Source organism: Ctenopharyngodon idella, chromosome 13, assembly GCF_019924925.1.
Source record: "Ctenopharyngodon idella isolate HZGC_01 chromosome 13, HZGC01, whole genome shotgun sequence".
NCBI classification, from domain to species: domain Eukaryota; kingdom Metazoa; phylum Chordata; class Actinopteri; order Cypriniformes; family Xenocyprididae; genus Ctenopharyngodon; species Ctenopharyngodon idella.
In genome coordinates, this window is record NC_067232.1 from 30413492 (window position 1) to 30436416 (window position 22925).

Sequence of the window (22925 nt, forward strand, 5' to 3'; positions counted from 1 at the left end):
TCGTGTTTTCACTGTTATACGGTAGGGGGCACTATTACGCATCTTCTGAAAGAGTACAGAATCTCCGGATCAAAACACAGACAAAAAACAAAAAAAAAAAAAAAAAAGAAGGAGCACAAACAAGCAATAAAAGCATTGCTTATGCGATTTTTTTTTTTTTTTTTTTTTCTGCTTTTTGTTCAAAATGTTGCTTATTTTTTATGAAACTTGCCCACATTCAAGAGTTGATAAAAGAATGCATGAAGCTAGAGTAAAAGTTTTTTGTTTGTTTGTTTAAAAGCACAGGCTCCATTTCTTTCGTTTGATATATTAATAAAGTGACATGACGTGTAGCCAAGTATGGCGAAATACTTACCCATACTTGGAATTTGTGCTCTGCATTTCACCCATCCAAGTGCACACACACAGCAGTGATTATTGAACACACACCCGGAGCAGTGGGCAGCCATTTTTACTGCGGCGCCCGGGGAGTGATTGGGGGTTCGGTACCTTGCTCAAAGGGCACCTCGGTTGTGGGTAATGAGAGCGCTGTTCATTCAGTCCCCCCACCTACATTTCCTGTTGAACCCGCAACCTTCGGGTTACGACTACTGCATGTTCAGATAAACATCCAACAAAATATTCTGGGGGCCATGAAATTTTTATGAAAATTAAAAATGCTGGTGGTGGCTGGCAACTTTTTTAAAAAACGCTGGCGGGGAAAGAGTTAAATGTGTCTTTTGTATGCTATTTAATGCCGTTTCTTCTGTTGTAGAGTCCGAGTGCCACGGGGAGCCAGTACGGGACTTCTACCAGGTCCAGCGAGGGTACGCCATCTGTCAGACCACACGCATGGTGTCATGGGTGGAGTGCAGCGGTGCCTGCGACACCGGCTCCTGCTGCGCCAGCCAAAGGATGAAGCGCAGGAAATACACTTTCGAGTGCAGCGACGGCACGTCCTTCAGCGAGGAGGTTGAGAAGACCATCAAGTGTGGCTGTGTGGGGTGCATGTAGAACACAACCACTAGCATCACCACCTCATCACAGTCTGACAGAACCACAGAAAGAGCCATCACAAAAAAAGCCAACAGAAAAAGATATCATGTTTCATTGGGTATACAAAGACATACCCCCCCCCCCCTTTAGATTTCCACCACAGCCTGAAATTTCAACCCTTTTTTGTCCTTTCGTAAGGTCTCAGAAGGGTAAAACAACACCAACTCTGCTGACAGGAAGGCGAGCGAGATGGACCCTGGCTTGTTTCAGCCCAAAAACAGGACATTAGTCATGTATTAGAAGAAAATGATGGTCTTTTTGACTCTCTCTGCAGTGCAGGACATGTATTTGAGCAGATAAGGCTCCGTAATGGTGATGAAAGGAAGATCCATATTTCCACCATGCCTGAAAAAACTGTATGTATGATAAATCTGTGTGGGAGAATACATCCTCAGTGACATGCTGGTAAAATAGAAGGTGTGAAACAAGTACAGCAGGAGATGTGCATGGAACCACATGCTGTCTAACCAGATATTTCCAATGGTTTTGTGTTATGGGCGGCACACGGGACTCTGTCCCTGCCCCAATTCCACTGCAAATATGACACCATTAATAAACTACATGGGGGCCAAAAATACCCAGCAGCCTTCCATCTGAACGCGTGAAGAACTCCTGGTGCCATATCGTAGTTACCATGTCGGAAGGGAGCTTCTTTATAATATTTCGACTTTCGATAGATCGAGAAACGAAAGTCAAACCGAAGGATCCATTCGATCTATTCCATAGTGTTTGTCATTCCATTACCTCAAACAGAGAACTCAATGACAGAATGTAAGGGAGAGCTGAAATCAAGCGCTAGATAGATCTCATCACACCGTTTTCTAAGATGCATGCTCATTGTCATGTGATGTCTGGATTGTGGTTAATATTAGTACTGCTGAGCAGAAAATAGAACATCGCTTATCGAAACACTGCTAAATATGCAACGCCACTGCAGTTTTTATATATGGGTCAGTGTTGAAACTGTTTGAGGGGTACAATATGACTATGGGTTATGACCACAACACTGTACACACCAAATCTCCCAACAGTAACGACTTCCCAGATTCCGCCATGTTCTCCTTTCGATTCCTACAGTATTACCTCCGCAAGCTACTGCGTTCAAATTGCCATGAACATCGTCCTAGAATTAAAACACGAATAAGTGCAGTTTGGCTTATTTCATTTAATTTCGGTGGGTGTTTGTTTTCGCTTTGATTTCCTTTTCCTAACTCCCTAGTCCTTCACTTTATACAGAAATGCTTAACAGATTCTAATATATATTTGTATTTCATTTTGGTATAGTATTTTTATATGTTAAAGAATAAATTTGTTTTCAGGATTTTATTATCAAACAGCAGTGTGAAATTTGGTGACTTCTTTGGTGTTTTATTCGGTCATTTAATTCACTTGCTTATACAGGCCACAGTGGTTTGAAACTGGCCAAAAGCATAGATGATAATTAGCCTATTAGCCTTATTGTAATATGAGCCAGTGTTGATTGTTTCGGAAGGTTTTTTTTTTGTTTTCTTTTTTAATATTGTAAATGTTGTCTTCCATGTGAATACCACATTTAATTCATTTAAAATATCTTTGTGCTTGATTTTGTAATTATTTATTTTAAGACCTGTCCAGATAGAAAGCTGATTTTGAGTTGTGAATAAAGCCAAGAGGAAAAAGAGGTTATTGAGATTAAGGCATTTTTAATAGGGTAATTACAACCAGTCCTCATACTAAAGAGCAAGTCAATAGCCCCGACTGCTACTAGTGTTTTCTGTGCAGACCAAAAGAAAAAATGCTGTTCTTCTTTAGTAAAGTGGTACTATTTGAGAACTACTTGCAGTAATTTAATTCTCCATACATTCATTGTACCACATGGTTGGTGTTTCCATAAAGCAAACATCAACCGGTTTTGTTACTCTACGGTGGATACTTATTGCTCTTATTGTACATTGAGGTACTGGGAACGGAAGCTAATGTGAATGTCATCGCTAAAGATGTGATCGCTTCAGTGCATACAAATCATTGGAAAGGGTTACAGACTTTTCCTGTAGATTTCATGGTCTGAGCTAACCTTGTGCCAATCACAACCATCGCATCATGAACTCAAGACATTGTGAAAGAAACTGTCGCTGTTGCATATAGAACATTTAAGAGCTCTTGCTGTTTATTCTTCTGATGTTACGTTGATAGTTACATTGACTAACTGCAGTTACTCCGAATGTAAGTAGCGCCACCAAAATGTTTACTGAACTTCCTCCTTTTTCATTCATTAAAATGTGTGATTATACGAGTGTCTATGTCTGCTTTATCAAAACCACAAAAAAAATTTTTTAAAGCAGCAAAATATTTGGTTCCTGGCACATTTTATCAAACCAAACGTGAGGAACTGGTTGTCATTCATACACTGGAAAGGGGGAAAAAAAACCTTGAGAAGCAAAACTGAATTATTAATGATTCACTATAAATAAATGCTGTGGTTATTGTAAACATTGGCTTCTACATACATTGCATTGGATGAAATTACACGGTTGAGAACCAACTTTCACTGCACATTCTTTACTTCACTCATCACTTGTTTACTTTTGGGGAAGGAAAAAAAAAAAAATCTGAACAAAAATGCATGAAAAACCGACAAAAGACAAAATGCATACAGCTCAAAACCAAGTTCATTTACATCTTTTTTTCCCCCCATGACACCAAAAACCATATAAATGGGGTAAGGTCTTCAACCCTGGTATATGTAAACTACATTTTTTAATGTACTTTTTTGACCTTTAAGTAGTTTAAAAATATTAAAACAATTATGAAAGAGTAAGCTGAAAAAAATTAAGCTCTTGTGATTCTTCATCTAACTTAATGCCTAAATTAACAAACTGGATTAGAGCAGAAACATGTTTTAGAAAATCTGTAATCTTGCATAGTTTCCTTTTAGCATCATAAATACAACTGTTTTAGAGCGTTTGAGACCATAATGCATAAGTTACTCTTCACTATAGATAATCTACTTGAGAAACAAAAGTGATATAGACAAGTTTCTATACATAAATCATTTTCATCATCTCAAAGGAACGGACAAAATGAAGTAGTACAATACTGGTACACTGTATGAAAATATTAACTACAACATTTTTAAACTTCAGTTATCAGAGAAGAGGGAAATTAGTATTTTTTTCCTTGTATTTTATGAAGAATTTTGGGACAAATTTCTCTCATCTATGTGCAAAAAGAATGAGGCTTTATTTCTTGAGGCAAAATCAATTACTTATAAATACAGATAAGAAAAAAGGCACATTATTCAGGTTACAAAGCCACTTTAATTAACTAAAATTATTAATTGTTTTAGAATTGTGGATCACTCCTTAAATAATATCTGGTTCAATATTACAAGTTGTTGTAATAATAAGCTATACAATGTAACGGTCAAACAAACGAGAGTTATTTAGTTAATAACCCATATTTAAAATGCCCCATTAAAAGGGAATCGGAACCTTTATTTATTGACTTGTTTTTACATTAACGGCTCCATCAAGGGAAAAAATATCAATTTTCTGTAACAAACAAATAGATTTCTTAAAGCATATTTGAAAAAATTTGACACTGTTAGGTAGAGCTGTCAAGTTCCTTCGTTTCAAAGACAAATCTCTCTCAGATGACAATATATTCACAACTCTGAAAATGTACTGCCAAGCTTCAAAAAACAGCTTCAAAAATAAATTTGTCCTTCCAAGAAAGGAACATTCTGAAAAGCATCAGCACCCCTTGTTCTTGTGAAACATTTCTACACGAGTTCTAGTACCTGTACACATATCTCATGGTTTTGAGGTCCTTGTACGTTTTGTTGGAGTGACCAGTGGTTCCAAGCCTCGCTTTGTGGAGGATTTAGGAGAGCCGGTCTGTGAAGAGGTGACTTCCATCTTTCTTTGAGACCTAGTTAACACTTGGTCTTCCAATGCCAGAGGCTTAATGTCCATATCTAAAGATTGTGGTTCTAAATTATTAGGGCCTTTTTGGAGCACTGATTTCTTTACGTCAACTTTAGTCCCACTTGTTTTCATTTGCTGTGCCTTATCAATCCTGGTTTTGAGCAGTGTCTGTTTTTTACCCGAGGCGTTAGTCGAGACATGCTCACCTTTCGTCACTTTTTTGAGTGCCTTCAACCTCTTCGGAGAGGCACAGTCTTTGTGACATGGGTTCTTTTTCAAAGCCCGTTCTTTGAGGGCAGAGTTTGCTTTTGCCTTTTTGGTGAGCGATGAGATCCTTTGGACAACCACAGACTTCGGTCCTTTTCGTGTCTGTAATTTCTGTTTGTTGGCTTTCTTTGGAATTAATGCTGCCTTCAAACGAGCACCTTTGAATGTTTTCTCTTTGCATTTCTTGTTTTGCTGAACCTGAAGTTTCTCACGCATGTTCGAATACTTCCTAAGAATTCGAGCACTTGCTGGATTTTTCGCACTTCCTGCCATCGCACCGAGGCTCTCAGGAGCCTGTGCCGGTGTCACTCCAGCAAGACTCTGTGCCTTTGTAGAGATCCGTGTGGCAGTTGTGGGTTCGTGCTTCTCTTTACTCCTCATCGCAGAAATACCTTGACCTAAAGCTTTTGAGAGTAGTCTTTGATTCTTGGGGTTATTCTTCACTGGTGATGCAATAGCAAACTTTTTCAGATGCTTCTTCAACCGTTCGGCCTGGAGGCTAGGAAATATGCCATGAGAGGACCCTGCTCCTGCCGCTGAAGAGTGAAAACACAACTGTGTTTCCGAAGGAAGTCTGGTGTTCACCTTCTTAACAATTACAAGAGATTTTGTTTCAGTTGATTGCAGGAACCACCTGCAGATACTGGGCAAGTCAAAGGGCTTCATGAAAAGCATTTGCACAGGGGAAAACTTCTGTTGTTCTAATGGTCTTGACTTTCGTACTCTGCGTTTGCTTTTCCAGATTTCTTTAAGTCTATCTGCCTTGTTTTTGGGTTTCGGAGCAGGCTGACCCTCCTTGTCCATTTGTATCCAACCTTTGTGCATTTTATCAAATTTTGCATTTAAATTTGAAATCACCTGCTGGTGTTCTTCTCCCCTTAGCGCCTCCAAAAATTTGGGGGGACTACAAACAACTGGTTCAGGCCTCTGAAAACCAGCTATGCGTAACGATTCATCTGGCAGATTCAAAGAGTCTCTTATTTGGGCCTCCATATGCTTCTGGTTTTGGATTTTAAGTTTTGAACTCAATGGGCTCTCTTCTGCTTCCCCACTTGAGGATGCTGAAACCTCTCGTTGTCTCGAAGGACGTTTATTTTTACTAGGGGACGTTGTTGAGCCAAACAACTTTTCAGTATTTGAAACATTCCCTCTTCTCAACGACATACGCCCTGGGCTCTCTAATCCATCTCCAACAGCAGATTTGTTGTGATGGGGAGGTTCTGCAATTAAACTGGCACTGCTTCTTAAGGGCCTGTGCGCACTGGTCTCTGTTTTTCTACAGGTAGTACTGGACTGTAAACTGATAGATTGTTCACTGATGCAACTCTTAATGGAACCTTTAACAGGAGAATCTCTAGTAACAGTCTGTTTAATTGTGCTAATAGTCCTGCTTCGTAGAGGCATACGCGTTACTCCCTCGGAAGACATACACAAATCTTTATTAGTTGCCTGCTCAGTAACAGGGCTGTTCTTTCTTAAAGACATCTGCCCTTGCTTTTCTGAATGGCCTTCTGTTGGATTGCTCGGTTTGCTACCAAAAGGCCGTTCAGTGTTACTTCTGCTTCTCAAAAGCATATTTTCAGAGCTTGGTGGAGATTTTTTGATGGGTGAACAGTCTCTGCTATCTGACAGTTCAATAGGACTAGATTCATTTTTAAGTGGCATATTTTCAGAGCTTTCAGAGGCTTGATTATTCGGTTTGTGGTGTTTTCCACTCTCTGTGGTGGTGGTGGAGGTGGTGCTTACAGTTTCTGGAAGAACCTCAGGTGACAAAACACTTGGCAACTCATCATTCGTTTTGACGCTTGGACTCGGATACTCATCCCTTTCGAAAGCAGTTGCGTTTCTTGATTTTTGTCTCGTTTTGACTGCATGATCCACAACCAGACTATTACAAGGTTTGGCAGCTGCGATCTCCTGGGGGGATTCAAGAATGTCTAGAGCTTTCGAATCATGCTCTTCCTCAATATGCACATTTGTTTCAGTAGATTGAGTCTTTGGGCTTTTATCATTGGCATGCTCAAGTTCAGATGCACCACACTTCACAGAGTCTTTCATTACGTCAACGCTGCCTTTTGAACCTCTACTACGCAAGCATCTGTCTGAGGACACTGCATGTTTTGCATTCAAAACTTTTGGGGTATGCGGATCCTCATCATTCTCCTTACATTTTACAAGTGGTTGTACAGTAGAGGCTTCAGTCAGGCTGGACACCGCTGAATCCCCTTGATCCTTCGCTGGTAGTTTGGAAGAGTTCACTGTTTGGGGATTACTTTCAGTGTCATTCAAAACTTGCTCTTGAGAACTTCTATCCTCGTCAGTGTTTTCCTTTATTTCTGATGTCTCAGATTGTTTCTGGACATCTGCTGCAGTCTCGACTTCTGTGGGATTTGACATTTCTTGCTCATTTCTTGGTTCCACGTCGACTCCATCAGATGACTCTTTGGCCATGTTGGGGGATACAGGGATCAGTGATGGTTCCAAAGATTTATCCTCACACTCAGCCTTACTTTCTGTACCACATACCACCTCTTCTGGCGTGGGTCCAATTTGGGACTCACATCCTTCTTTCTGTAGAGCGAGTTCTGTTTCAGTCGTTTCTTTGATTTCTACCGAGTCCATGTCTTCTTCTTGCACTAATGCATTAGGAGCAATAATAGCTTCTGTGATCAAATCTGGTTGCATGGTTAATTCACTTCGTTTACAAGATGGTTCATGGGAAATTTGCCCATTACTTTCAACTTTTCCCGTCTGACTGGTTTCAACCACCAGACCAAGACCAGTTACTTTCACGACATCTCCTGGCATTTCATTCTCCGCTATCTGCTCCGATGATAATTTCTGAATAACATTTTTCATGCAGTCCCCTGCAAAAGGTGCATTTACGAGAGGAACACTGCCAGAATTAGAAAGGGCCTGCTTTGGAGCGACTGATATGTGCATGTCTGGTATATGAGCTGGACAATTCCCAGTGGAATCAACTATAGATTTACGAGCTAGCGTACGGACAGTTTTTAGTTCCAAGTACTCCTCGACATACTTGTGCCCTCTTGTGCTCTTCCGAGCATTTTGTCGTGGATGCAATCGATTACGAGACTGAAGCTGACATTCTGTTATTGACTTTCTAATATACACCAAGTCACAATGGCTATCGGTATCATTTATGATACAACTTAAAGAGCCATTACTTTGCCTAAGGCAAGAACCTTTTCTGCTTTTCCTGGCTGTTCTTGGAGATATTGGTAAAACTACATTTGATGTCTTTTGAATTGTGTAGGGCTTTACAACAGCATCTTCACTTTGTGCAAAAGAGCTCTTCTGTGTGCATTTTGATAACAGGTCTGCATGATCAGACTCTGCAGCACATGTCGGCAAACATCGCTCAGCACTGGATAGACACTTTACAGAATCGCTACGTTGAATTTGCTGAATGCTTGACCCTAATGATTTTTTGGCTTCCTGATGATCAGTAGTTGTCTTTGTCATGACGACAAATTTGTTTGGAGAACTTTCATCTCCACACTCATCACCTGTTCCACAAGATGAAGACGACAAAACTTCCATCTTGCAAAGGTCTACTGGTTTTTCAGTCGTTACACATGCAACACTGGAAACATCTGCATTTAAAACCTCTCCAGTAGGCTTTTGACTAGTCCTGACAGCAGACGACTCTTGAGACTTAGTAATGCTCACAGCAGCATCCACAGAACATGTCCTTTCAGACCTCGTTTCAAACGATATATTAATGCAGCTGGTTTTCACTTGCTTCTCAGTCAAATTTGGAGTGGGTGGTTGGAAATGGTTGGAAGCAGCCACAGTCTTGACTTCGCTTTGTAAGAAGCCTAATGCGTCAACTATTTGGCGCTGGTGATGCAAACAAAGCTTAGACATGAACTGTTCCAAAGTGGACACCGACTGTAGATCTCCTTCTCGGGCAAGACTCAGGTTGACGGAGTCCCTGAAAGACCATGCAAAAAACAATTAGACGTATATAGACACCATCTCAACTGGATATAATCCTAAAATACATGTCTTTGTAATCAGCAAATAATACACATAAACCTGGTCAATAGAGTCCTGATTTCCTTTACCTTTTGACCAAATGTGTAGTCGGGCTGGCATGAACATTAGAATTACTTAAAGACGCATGGCTTTTGCTGAAATTCTTCTTCGTCGAGAGGTCAAGAACTCCATCTAAAGAGACACAAATCATTCAAAGCTAAATTGAACAGATTTCTTTTAAACTAGTAACTCTTTATATATTCATAATTCTATACTGCACCTTGCTCAATGTCCTCTACTTTGACCTTTCTCACAGAGAGGTCCAGCGGGGCATCTTGGTCCACCATGATGAACTTGTTTTGAGCAGAAGCTATATTGACAGCAGTTGTTGAAGTGACACAGCTAGTTTTCAGAAAGCTTTGGTCCTTTTTTCCATTGTTTTGAAGGGAGTCCTGAGAGCAGTTTTTGTTTTGTGAGGTATAATACTTAGCCAACTCATTAATCATCTGCTGAACGATATCACAGGCCACCACAGGGATGTGCGGATCTGGAATTCTTGGTGTGTATTCTGTTGACAGTTCAATCATGTTAAAATGAACGCAAATGATTTGGCAACATGAGAAAAGCCTGATAAATCGTAGTTGATGTGGACATGTTGTGAAATGCTTCAAAGGAGTAGACTAAATCCACATGCTAAAACTTCATCAACTCTAGTAAGAGCAGTTACTGCCCACATTAAATGAGTAAAAGTTGCAGACATTCCCATCACTATAGTGCACCATGTCTGATCATTCATTATTACACAAATGACAGACCATATGCGGTATACTCACTTTTCCTGTGTAACACTGCATTCAGGAATTCCTCTGACTGCGACTCCAGTCTGGTGATATTAGAAGGATCTTTACCTAGTAAAGGTTTTCCTCCACTTTCCACAATTTGTTTGTTGAGTGCAACTACATGTTCCTGTTCATGGAGTAAAAAAAAAACAAGGGTGGAATAAGAATAAGGGTGGAGGTCTTTTACATCTAGGAGACACACATGCAACATGTACTTAATGTATGCAAATACCAAGGAAAAAGAAATTAACATTTAAAAAACTACAATTGAGACCACTGTGTCCTTTGAGCACATTACTTGAAATGACTGTAGAGTCCATAGTATAGCTAGTGCAAGAAAAACAGGTTAAAAACAAAACAAAACGGTTCTTCCAAGGTCTTTTGAAATATCAGGAAAGAGGGGGAAAAAAAGTAAATGAACAAAAAAAACTACCTTCACTTTTTCTCGTCTTAAGCAGCAGAAAAGACAATTTTCAGCAAATGACCAATTTGACACACTTGCAGGCTTACAATCTGTGGATCCAAAAGAAGAGGCAAAATTCAACCGTGTGTGCAGGGAAGGGAAAGACCAAACTGTACCGAATACAGAATGCTGCTACTGCTAAAAAGCTACTAGCAGGTTTACATACTAACTAGCAGTCCATTTTTTGTATAAACAGAAACAGTCAATCAAAAGCCTCCTTATACCAGTCTAATTAATTTTAATTCAAATCCTATAGCACCAGCTCAAAGTCTGACTATTGTTTTGGGTTGCAAAACTTTTCAAGTTTTGTCCCATCTCCACCAAATTTGGTTGACATAATCTTCAGCCATTGCCACCATGATCTAAACATACCTGCTAGGTTTGGTGACAGTGCCACCCACTGGTGAGGGGGGAAAAGCAGCAAAATGGCAATGTTTTTCAGCATGTGAATTTCCATTTCTCTTACCCATGTACATTTGTATATTGGATAAAAGCATCTACCATAAATGCTCATAGTGACTAATAGTGCATTCATGGTATCGGTTTATCAGTATGCATGTTCTTTGAGAAACAATAATAATGACCAGTAGAGAGGATTGGGGGTTTTGACTTATTTCAATGACCTCAATATTTGAATTAGAATCAGATAGAGATTTATTGCCAAGCATGTTTGCACACGCACACAAGGCATTTGTTTTGGTGACAGAAGAAGCTTCCAGTACAGAGACAACAGTACACAGATAGCAAAATAAAAAAATAAAGATATGTGAATTAGGGTTGGGCGATGTCTACCAAATTGGCATCGGACGATGTCTACAGTGAAACATCGCAATGGACGATGACATTGGGGTGGGGGGTGGGGGGGCTTTAATTCACTGGAATTAATGTGGCCCTCGTCTGGAGAAAGAAAGAACGTGCACATAGCTGAAAGGGCTTGAATGAAGTGTGTTGGCTTTAGATAAAACTACTAGAAGATATTTCAGCACTATATCATTACCAAAAACGATCCTGAGTGCTTGTGGTGTGACCGCACCGCTGTTTTGACGTGCTGCTCACTTCAACTAGAAACAGTAAAATGGTGCTAGGGTTGTGGAATTTAAAAAAAAAAAAAAAAAAAAAAAAAAAAAAAAATCACAGTGCCGGCTAAACATTGTGATGTCTGTCAGCATCAACGATGGACGATGGCATCGTCTGTCGGGCCAACCCTAATGTGATTAAGATACAAATATGCCTGGCTGTTCTGGTGCTTAGTGCTCTGTAGTGCCGGCCAGACGGCAAAAGTTTAAAGAGAAGTTGGCTTGGATGTGAGGGATCCAGACTCCAGAGTGATCTTCTGAGCCCTTTTCCTCACTCTGGATGTATACAATTCTTGGAGGGTGGGCAGGGGAGCACCAATAATCCTCTCAGCAGTCCAAACTGTGCTCTGTAGTTTTCTGATGTCTGATTTTGTAGCTGAGCCAAACCAGACAGTTATTGAAGTGCAGAAGACAGACTCAATGATGGCAGAGTAGAACCGCATCAGCAGCTCCTGTGGCAGGTTGAACTTCTTCAGCCGGTTAAGAAAGTACAACTTCTGCTGGGCCTTTTCACAATGGAGTCAATGGGTGCTGCTCAAACGGAAGACTGCATCCTACGAAGGCTGCATATGTCCGCTGCCACGTCATCAAACGTCGCTGAAGGCCATCTCAATCTAAAGGATCCTTGAAAGGCAGCTTTCTTGTTTAGCTGAATTTGAAGGATGCATGGGATGTATCCTTCATGACCTTCAATAACCTACAATCCTTTGTACACATTCCCAGTCACGAAAATAGACAGAAAACAGTATTGAGCTTGTCTGAATTTATTATGAAACGTAAGACAAAAATAATGTTTTCGGACATGAAAGCATAGATGTTATCTTTTTTTTTGGTGTAAATTACTCAGTTAACAATAAACCGCCAATAATGTAAGCCACTGGGAGACTATAGACGGCTGTGATTCATTGTATTGGATTACTAGAAAGCCAGATAATATAAAGATTTGTAATACAAAGTATTTTTCCAAAATTAAGTTTTATTAGTATTTTCGTGCCATGACGGTAGGGGTGGGAACACGTGTGACGTAGCCTTGCGCACTTACTAGACCGTCTCATTCTAGTGTTTAATGCTGAGGAGGACTCAAGTCTACAAGCCTCAGAAGGACTGAACTAGGAAGGACGCAGCCTCGGTAGGATGCAGACTTGCATTTAAGAAGAACCCAAAGTGATTGTCCCACTTCAGGTCCTGAGAGATGGTGGTGCCCGGAAACCTTAATGACTCCAATGACTAATGGTTTCTCCTGAAGTCCACAATCATCTCCACTGTTTTGAGCGTGTTCAGCTCCAGGTTATGACGACTGCACCAGACAGCCAGCTGTTCAACCTCTTGCCTATATGCAGACTCATCACCATTGTGTATGAGGCCGATGACTTTAGTGTCATCTGCAAACTTCAGGAGTCTTTAGCAGTGCAGTCGTTGGTGTAGAGGAAGAAGAGCAGTGGGGCGCCAGTGCTAGACGTTAATTTTCCCAGTCTCACTAGCTGCTGCCTATCTGTCAGAAAGCTGGTGATCCATTGACAGATGGATCAAATAAGTCCCTGGTTTGTCCATACATAATGCAGTCCCATGTTGACTGCATCATCCATTGAACTCTTTGGTCAAAAAGCAAACTTTAGGGGGTCCAGCAAGAGTCCAGTGGTGTCCTTCAGGTGGGCTAGCGTCAGTCTCTTAAATGACTTCATAACAGATGCTAGAGCAACAGATCTGTAGTCATTAATTCCTGCGATTTTGGGTTTCTTTGGTATGGGGATAATGGTGAAGTGTTTGAAGCAGGGAGGGTCTTCACACAGCGCCAGTGATCTGTTAAGATCTGTGAGATGATGAAGGCCAGCTGGTCAGCACAGGTTTTCAGACAGGCTGGTGAAACACCGTCTGGACCTGGTGCTTTCCTTCCGTTTCCTGAAGGCCCGACACATCCTCTTCACTGATCCGAAGTGCAGGGGGGAGAGCTAAACATTTAACCCACTTCATACTAGAAAATACCAAGATGTACATTGCATATCTTCATTCAGCCTAAAAATACAGATATTCTCAAAAGAGCGCTGAATCCAGAAGTCACCATGGAAACAGACCCTGTGAAACACGCATTACTTCATGAGACACAGAACTTGATGTTTTAATGACTTGAAATGAGCATTACAAACCAGTCTGTGCTCACAGAGATAATACAACTATGTAAGTTTAGATTTTTTTTTAACTAGCCATTTTGCTTTCGCATTTGTGATATGCATATGATATACAAAAAGAAACTTTTGAATGCAGATTCAATGTACAAGATGAAAAAAAAAAAATTGTTATACTTCATAATGCTTCAAAATCTGTACATTATATACCTTATGTTATAATAAGTGTTGGAAATTGGGCGTTTATTTTGACAGCACTGAAAAAGCATCACACTCCTCCCCAATTTAATGATTAGTGGCATACTGTGGCATACTGAGGCATACTGAAATCTTTTTTACTGACTATATGGGCCTGTACACTTGTCACCATGTGTTTTTACTGATCAGACAACTATCGGATTTGTTTAATTTACATTTTTACTCACATAAATGTGTGTCCGCAAAATGCTGTGTCATATCTGACTACCGGGAGCCAGTATAACACGCTCTCACATGTTTATTTATTTACCAATTTTGAGAATAGTAAAATGTACACATGTGGCTTCAACAAGCAGATACATTTACACCTCTGGAACACATCTCAGACGGATTTAAATCAGTCTCGAAAGCGTTTCGGAGGGCATTTACACAATCTAATAGCTATCAAATCAGAGAAAACACATTAAGTGACCAGGTTTATATACAGTTCTGCTCATAAGTTTACACACCCCTTGCATAATATGCAAAATGATAATAAGTTTAACAAAATAAGAGGGATCATAAAAATTGGGTGTAAACTTTTTAAATTGGATGATTGGGGTAAATTGTACTTATTTTGTCTTCTGGGAAAAATTTAAGAATTTTATGTAGCTTCTGAAGGGCAGTAAAATATGGAAAAAATACAATCTTTAAACAAAATAAGAAAAATTTACACTACCATCCTGTTCAAAAAGTTTACACCCTCAGCTCAATCCATCATGTTTCCTTTCTTGAGCATCAGTGAATGTTTTCACCTTTTTGTAATAGTTACCTATGAGTCCCTCAGTCATCCTCAGTGTTAAAAGAGCCTCAAAATCATACAGTCACAGCTGTTAAAGGATCAAACATGCAGGAGCTGGAGGATTTTTCTGAAGAACACTGGGCAGTTTAACTGCTCAGCACAAAACAAAATAACGGTCGTAGATCATCCAGGTAACCACACACAGTATTAAGAATCAAGAATATGTAAACTTTGTAACAGGGTTATTTTGTCTTGTGGACTATATGTACACTATATTGCCAAAAGTATTGGGACACCCCTCCAAATCATTGAATTCAGGTGTTCCAATCACTTCAATGGCCACAGGTGTATAAAATCAAGCACCTAGGCATGCAGACTGCTTCTACAAACATTTGTGAAAGAATGGGTCGCTCTCAGGAGCTCAGTGAATTCAAACGTTGTACCGTGAGGTCCATTCATGAAATTTCCTCACTACTAAATATTCCACGGTCAACTGTTAGTGGTATCATAAAGTGGAAGCCATTGCGAACAACAGCAACTCAGCCATGAAGTGGTAGACCACGTAAAATCACAGAGCGGGGTCAGCGCATGCTGAGGCGCACAGTGTGCAGAAGTTGCCAACTTTCTGCAGAGTCAATAGCTACAGACCTCCAAACTCAACATGTGGCCTTCAGATTAGCTCAAGAACAGTGCGTAGAGAGCTTCATGGAATGGGTTTCCATGGCCGAGCAGCTGCATCCAAGCCTTACATCACCAAGTGCAATGCAAAGCGTCGGATGCAGTGGTGTAAAGCACATCGCCACTGGACTCTAGAGCAGTGGAGACGTGTCCTCTGGAGTGACCAATCACGCTTCTCTGTCTGGCAATCCGATGGACGAGTCTGGGTTTGGCCGTTGCCAGGAGAACGGTACTTGCCTGACTGCATTGTGCCAAGTGTAAAGTTTGGTGGAGGGGGATTATGGTGTGGGGTTGTTTTTCAGGGGTTGGGCTTGGCCTCTTAGTTCCAGTGAAAGGAACTCTTAATGCTTCAGCATACCAAGACATTTTGGACAATTTCATGCTCCCAACTTTGTGGGAACAGTTTGGGGATGGCCCAACATGACTGCACACCAGTGGACAAAGCAAGGTCCATAAAGACATGGATGAGCGAGTTTGGTGTGGAGGAACTTGACTGGCCTGCACAGAGTCCTGACCTCAACCCGATAGAACACCTCTGGGATGAATTAGAGCGGAGACTGTGAGCCAGGCCTTCTCGCCAACATCAGTGCCTGACCTCACAAACGCACTTCTAGAAGAATGGTCAAAAATTCCCATAAACACACTCCTAAACCTTGTGGAAAGCCTTCCCAGAAGAGTTGAGGCTGTTATAGCTGCAAAGGGTGGACCAACTCCATATTAAACCCTACGGATTAAGAATGGGATGTCATTAAAGTTCATGTGCACGTAAAGGCAGGCGTCCCAAAACTTTTGGCAATATAGTGCATGTTATGTGAAATAGCTTATTCAAGACAGAACTTTAATTATTTTATAACTTTTAAATTATTAACATTTTGCATATTCTGCAAGGGGTATGTAAACTTATGAGCAGAACTGTAGGCCCTTTATTATTATGCATTATCTAAATTCAAGAGTGTTCGTATATTACTGAATTCCTGAGGTAAATTATTCACATTCACAACTTGGGTAAATATGATTTCTTATGTCACTCTGGAGATCCAGCACCACAGGAACCACTGGCATTCATCATCCACCAACCTTCCATCCCTAACACAGAAAGAGGATGTTGGGAACCCCAGCTCCCCTCTTCCTATCCTACAAACAGTGCTGTCAAAAATAAATACATAAACGCAAGCCACTCACAAACAGAGGTGTTGGTTTTTGCACAGATCTTTTCAGACATGTCAGTTTGTTTTGGCCCATCCGTTTCATCACTCTAGCTATGTTTCCATCCACCTATTTTTTAATGTGCATTTTGGGATACTGCATTAAAAAAAAAAAAAAAAAAAAAAAAAACGAACAAAAAACACTGGATGAAAATGGCAAGATGTGCATAAATTCTAAAAATGCTCATTAAAAACTTGTGCACTGAATTGAGGTGGATAATTTGTTTATCCGAAAAGACATGAACAAACTACGCCTGAGTCAAAGTCTGTCATCAGAATGATTTGGTTTAATTCCCTCCAGAAGCGTCCCACACAATTGTGTTCCCAAACACCAGGATCTGAACGCAAGATCACATGACAGCGTTTATTGTGTTTCGTCTATCGCTCTGAGACGAAAATCATTTATGATGGAGAAAAAGAGCCAGATTGAAACAACTTACATTTTTATTACTGATATTTTGCACCAATTTCCCAAGAAGTGATGATTTTGTTCTCTTGAACACATGGGATGGAAATGGTGCTATGTTCACAAATGTTTTATGTGACATTCCAATTTGCGAACGGGTTATACAGAAACTCAAGTGCATTTTGCAGAGTTGGCAGAAGTGCACAATGACTTGGCGAGACGGTGTGCATCATATTTTTTGTGACTTACAAGATCACAGTACATATTTATATTATATTATATTTAACTTAAGCAAAAAAATAATAATATTTAATATTTAACTTAATTGTAACTAGGGCTGGGCGATATGGCCAAAAAAGTTATCACGATAACATTTTTCATCAGTCGATATCGATAATTATAACAATGATAAATGTCTAATCTTTATTTCTTACAAGTTTAAAGGCAGATTTTTGCTCCCGAGTGAAAGTTGTAGAAACCAGACAGTTAACTGTGGTTTTATCATCAGAATATGACAAACACCTGCCAAACATCTCACAGATTAATATTACATGTTTTCTCTCTTAAAGCTGCACATTTGACAGTAGCTTGAGTTGGGATGCAGATGTAAATTTTTGTTCGTGAACAAAAACAGAAAGATCTGTAAAAATTGTAATAACCTCATTTTTTAAAGGGCAAAATTTTATAGGGTAAAATTTGGTCTTCCATAGTATTTGGATCATGTTACCCACAGGTAAAACCACACACTGCACCTCACTACCATGGTAAAAAGTAACTAGGCTATATGGTTTCTATGGTATTTGTTATGAAAAACAGTAGCCTAATGACATTTAGTATAAATACAAAAGCACAAAAACTGCTACAACTTAAATACTGCAATTATATTACATTACTCCTTTAATGTCTATATTATTAATATAATAAAATTCAATATGAATATCCCACATTTTTGCCACAATACCATGGTTTCAGTTAGTGTTACTACAGTAAATCATGGTCAAAGTTGGCGATTTGTGCATTGAAAAGCCTAACTGGATCGCTGTGGCACAATGTTTCTCCTGTTTTCCGCATCAGTGTTGTTGAGAATGTCAGTGCTCTTTTATCTGACTTTCAACTAGTTCGAACTCGAACACTCGGTCACAGTCTGCGAGTAAACGCATTCGCTCTAAGCTCGCGTTGCCGTGTTTTTTTGAGCCGAGCTGATAAACGTTCCGTGTGGCGAATGGTTCAAACGAGCCGCTCTGTCTCTTTATGTTTTGGAACGTTTGCTGTTTAATGTCTCATACACAACAGACATGTCCGGGCTTATCAGTTATTTTCACCAGTGCAACGGTCTGCAACAAGCATGCGCAGCATTATTTGCATAGTGCATAAACATTATATTGAACACTTATCAAATTTTTTAAAAAGTTTTATTGAGGAAAAATATATTGCGAAAATTATTGTTTTATCACCCAGCCCTAATTGTAACATAAAATATAAAAAAACAAAAAAAAAAACTTTTAATTGGTGTATATGATATATTTGTATTTATAATATATATTTTGATGTATATTACTATTGTTATTTTTAATTCACCTGTGTATATATATATTATATATATAAACTTAAAAGCGTGTCATTGAATGCCACATAACAGATTTGATTTGACTGGACAGTTGAAATATCATTAGTTTCCCAAGGAGCAAAAAGCCATGTGAATAGAAATTATTTATGAGTGTTAAATAAACGCTTTAGAAACTTGGCACTGGATCTTTAATTACATAGATTATCATAAACTGCAGCCAATCAGCAAATGAGAAGCATTCATATTAATTTTTCCAAAGGAAAACAAGAACAAGAAATAAGCATAATGTGTTATACTGTATCTGAATGCTGGACACTAAGTTGTGTTCACTAGAAGTTCAGCAGCTGCACTACAGAAAGCTGACAGAAACACTGAAGTAAATAGCCATTGCTATGGAAATGATACACTGTTGATTCTAGTCACATTGGTGTAAACTGGCAGCTAACACAGTCTACACTGGACGCGAACGGCGCGACACGTCACATAGAACCCATTATAATTAGTGATTCTGTCTACACTGGATGTGCGGCAAGTTGCCGACAGTAAACGGATGCTAATAAGCCTGCTGCTGCCTGTGTCATTAATGTTAGTCAAACATCAAAAGAAAAGAGGGATTCACTCACTGACCTTGACTGAATCACTTTTGAAGCTTTAATAATCTATTTATAATGAATACACTACGCCACAACTATGTTTACATTTAACGATTGTACTGTTACCTCAGAGAAACATACCTTTTAAAAGCTTGAGGTCCTCCACAACTTGCGTTCCAAGAAACACTTCCAAGATATTGTCAAGACCTATTCAGAGGAGAAGAGAGAAACGTTCAAGTCCAGATTCTCACAGTTCTCTCCTACTTTAATCGCGATAAATCTCCATTAAACAATGATAATGCATAAATATACATTCATGCAATTCCTCGGAAAGAGGGGAGTAACCTCAGAACTCTTTAAAGTCATCATGAAACTTAAGTCGCGCTAGTCTTTTCTTTCCTATTGTGAAACGCTTCTGGAACAAGAACAAATGTGGGCGGGGCTTGATTTTGTCTGTAGGGAATTGATTGGATGGTTGTGATTTGCTATTGGTGGATCTCATGTGAGTGACAGGTTGCCCCGCCCTCGTCATCAGAGAAGAGAAGAGATGCTGCAAGAGGGAGGAGAAGATATTCTGATTCAAGATTATGAGGAACATGAATTTAACACAATAATCACGTGCACCGATAAATCTTGATGTTGAGATGTTGTTGCGTGGGAAAGGAGGAGGCATATTTAATGTCTTTAATCAATAAACACTGCAATTTTCCATTAAAAAAACAAGAATTTTCCATTTTGGTTTCATGGTGACTTGAAGGAGTGATTCGGTAAGGCTTTTAAAAAAATCACAAACATTGAAAAATGTTGATAATGCATAATACATCCGTAAGAACAGATAAACGGAGATAAATAAATGTAATTGACTGGAGTGAGAAGGACCGTTTGGAAAGATGAGCTCAAAGACAGTTCATTAGTAATCAATAGGGCTGGGCGATTTTTTCAGAATTTTTCGATTAATTCAAATTTAATGTTTTGCCTTGATTTTATTATTTTTAAATTGAGAAATCGCATTTTTTAACAAAAAAAATGTTAGCAAACATTACAATTAGACATGTTGACAATACAGCGATGATAACCGTTAAGAGAAGAAAATGATCCAACCATATGATGGCGCGCCTGATTAACCGCTCTCGTGTGACGCTCTGTGAACGCAGAACACATCGCTAGTCTGTTCACTCAAAAAAGGTTTGAAAAAAAAAAAAAAAAACGAGATGTGGGCAGTGGAATGGGGAAAAAAGCAAAGTTATTAGATGTGAATTAAACTTTTTTTTAACTTGACGCTGAGTTTTCAGAATGCCGTTTCATGGGTGAGACGCTGCAAAAGATGTGGGACACGCGTGCAACAGCCAAACATAAAAACAATAGGAACAATAGCTCAACCTGTAAAGAACCACTGCATGTTTGATATTTCATGTTTTCATGATGGTGACAGGCTGAAATGTGCTGTTATTTTTGGTTTTTACAAAACATTTACTTTAATAATAGACTATTACTGGTGTTATTTATTGCTATTACTTTTTGGCTAAGAAATATTTAGCATTTCTCTTATTTTATATTATTTCTGAGTATATAGGATATGTTTAAAGGTAAGTTTGCACACCATTTGCCTTCATATTTCATGCATATTTTCTGCAAAGACATTTAACTAACAAGTAATTTGTTTTACATTTACACCATGTTGATCACTTCAGGTGTGCTGCTCTTGGAACATAACTTGCTTTAACCAGATGGTTAATAAAGAGAATGTTACTTGAATCATATTGTAGTTATGTTTTTCAGTTAATTAGTTAAACATTACACTTTAGAAAAAAAAAAAAAAAAGATTTTTTTTTTTTTTGCCATATCACCCAACAAGCATGAAATGAAAATTCACCCTATATTCTCTAAACGCATGTTATTCATCTTAAATCGAATGATTCCTCCACGCATACCTTTAATTTTTATTTTATTTTGTTTATTTTGAGCTTTAAAAGTTTAACCAAAATGTCATAACCGGACGTTCCAGTGAAAGAGTTTTCTCTGCCGTGAAGTATGCAGGACTTTTCCAATAAAGTAGTCCACTTAATCCCTGCCTCTCCAATCAACGGCAAGCTCGCATCAACTTGAGTGCCACGCCCACATCTCAACATCCAATCAACAAACGATGGCTGGGGAAAAAAGTCCTCGTCCTGCTTTTTTCCCCATTTTCCTATAATCCCGCTGTCTCATTTCAAAGACTGCACCCTCCAGAGGTCGCATACATCAAGGCTGCCTCAATTCAGAAAAGTTATTACATTTCAGACATATATTATAGAAGTCCTCAAAGTGATTTCCAGAGGGCGCAGCCTTTGAAATGAGACAGCTTCTGTTGCACTCATACATACATCACAATATGGAAGAAAAGATCTGTTACTGCCATTTCATGTCAACTTTAATAGGAGCTGGCATTTGTTTGGCCACCATAAGCAACAGTTATTAATAAATATAAAGAGGAATGAACTCCACATAATGACTAACGATCCAGGACAGATCATGATCGCTTCTTCCAAGTAATTCAGTGTAAATTTGCATGTACACAATAGTTCCTGCCGTTTGCTAGAATAGCAGGTCACATGACCTGTCAGTAGCAGCAGCTGCCAGTCAGTTTGTTGTTTATGATGATGTACAAACAGGAACAAGGGTACATTTTTAAAAGAGAATATCTGCAAAATAGAGTTTTACACTTTACTTGTTGCAGCTGTTAATGAAAGTAAAATAATAACTCAAGCTCAGTGCTTCACAGTCAAAAGAAACAAAATATGTAATATTATTAGTAACTGCACTTATTTATGAAACATAATAATTTATGATAATTACACATGATTATTTTGCCCCATCACAGGCAATTCCAATGATCAAAAGTTCGGGAACCTCGAGAATAAGCATTTATTTATTTAGCAAAATATATAGTTTTGTATAAAACAAACGTTTAGTTCAGTACATTTGCTTTACAGTAAATGTACACTTTCCTTTTTTGAAGTGCTTTCACTTCTGCAGCGCTGACATTTGCTCATCTGTCAATCAGGCTCATGCAGAACTAGAAATGAACGCGCATTTTAAAAAACAACTTTCATACGGTCGTGAGCGCGCACTGAGCTAGCAGTACACTTAACTCTTTCAGAATTACAATATCGCGACGAGAAACTGCCGTAATGCATCACAGGTAAACGGCAGTTCGTCGCGTGTATGATCTGTAATGATTACTTGATCACTGAAAGCCAAAGATTAACGGGGTTTGATCCGTTCGTGAAGGTTAGCGCTAGCATGCTAACTGCAGGAATTAGTGCCCACATTTCTATTAAACTAACGTGAACAAACAATGAAAATAGAGTCTTCTGCAGAGTGTGCTGCTCTTACCCACACAGTGAATGAATTCAGACCTCCAGCAGTCCGCGTCCTGGCGAATAAAAAACCTCTCAGTCGTGCACAACCGCTTCGTACACGGACTCGCCATTTTCTACTGTGAATAAACACGGGAACGCGCACGTTCACTGATAGCGCAACCACGCGTCGCTTCGGTATGTGACGCCATGGCGCACGCGTTCTCTTTTTTTTCCTGCGGTCGACGGACTGACAGCGCCACCTGCTGTATGCTGTGAACATCATGTACGCATCGCGCAGTAATTATTATTAATTAATATGAATTATTATTACCATTGTCCTGTAATTCATTCGATCCTCTAATCCAGGGGTTTTCAAACTGGGGTCCGTGGAAAAATTTAGAGAAACACATTTCATAAACAAGTCCATTGTTTCAGTTATTGTAGCA

At 39.3% G+C, this 22925-nt stretch overlaps 2 protein-coding genes across 5 annotated transcripts in view; one reads left to right on the forward strand and one right to left on the reverse strand.

The window, feature by feature from the left end:
* slit1a (slit homolog 1a (Drosophila)) overlaps positions 1–3304 on the forward strand; it is an 80361-nt gene extending 77057 nt beyond the window's left edge. Inside the window, exon 37 of the mRNA XM_051917344.1 lies at positions 755–3304. Within this exon, the coding sequence (XP_051773304.1) occupies positions 755–993 (239 nt within the window). The 3' untranslated portion in view covers positions 994–3304. The remainder of the gene's footprint in view (positions 1–754) is intronic.
* Positions 2529–22676, reverse strand: wu:fc17b08 (uncharacterized). 4 transcript variants are annotated; one of them, XM_051917340.1, is made up of 7 exons: positions 22514–22676; positions 19280–19345; positions 10482–10561; positions 10043–10175; positions 9490–9777; positions 9299–9401; positions 2529–9165 (listed from the first exon to the last, which is right to left on the reverse strand). In XM_051917340.1, the coding sequence occupies exons 1-7, from the start codon at positions 22608–22610 to the stop codon at positions 4827–4829; spliced, it is 5106 nt and encodes a 1701-aa protein (XP_051773300.1). In that variant the 5' UTR covers positions 22611–22676; the 3' UTR covers positions 2529–4826. The 4 variants fall into 4 exon arrangements, with proteins under 4 accessions (XP_051773300.1, XP_051773302.1, XP_051773303.1 ...); XM_051917342.1 differs by having other exon boundaries at positions 22518–22616; XM_051917343.1 differs by lacking the exon at positions 10482–10561 and having other exon boundaries at positions 22518–22600.
* Between the last annotated feature and the right edge of the window lie 249 nt (positions 22677–22925).

What these genes read in the sequence shown, in the direction of transcription:
- wu:fc17b08 (XM_051917340.1), bottom strand. Translation starts at nt 22,610, where the DNA reads ATGGCGAGTCCGTGTACGAAGCGGTTGTGCACGACTGAGAGGTTTTTT. An exon ending in TAAGACGAGAAAAAGTGAAG is followed by an intron (nt 10,176 to 10,481) that starts GTAGTTTTTTTT and finishes CTCCATGAACAG; the next exon opens with GAACATGTAGTTGCACTCAA. An exon ending in ACTACACATTTGGTCAAAAG is followed by an intron (nt 9,166 to 9,298) that starts GTAAAGGAAATC and finishes ATGGTCTTTCAG; the next exon opens with GGACTCCGTCAACCTGAGTC.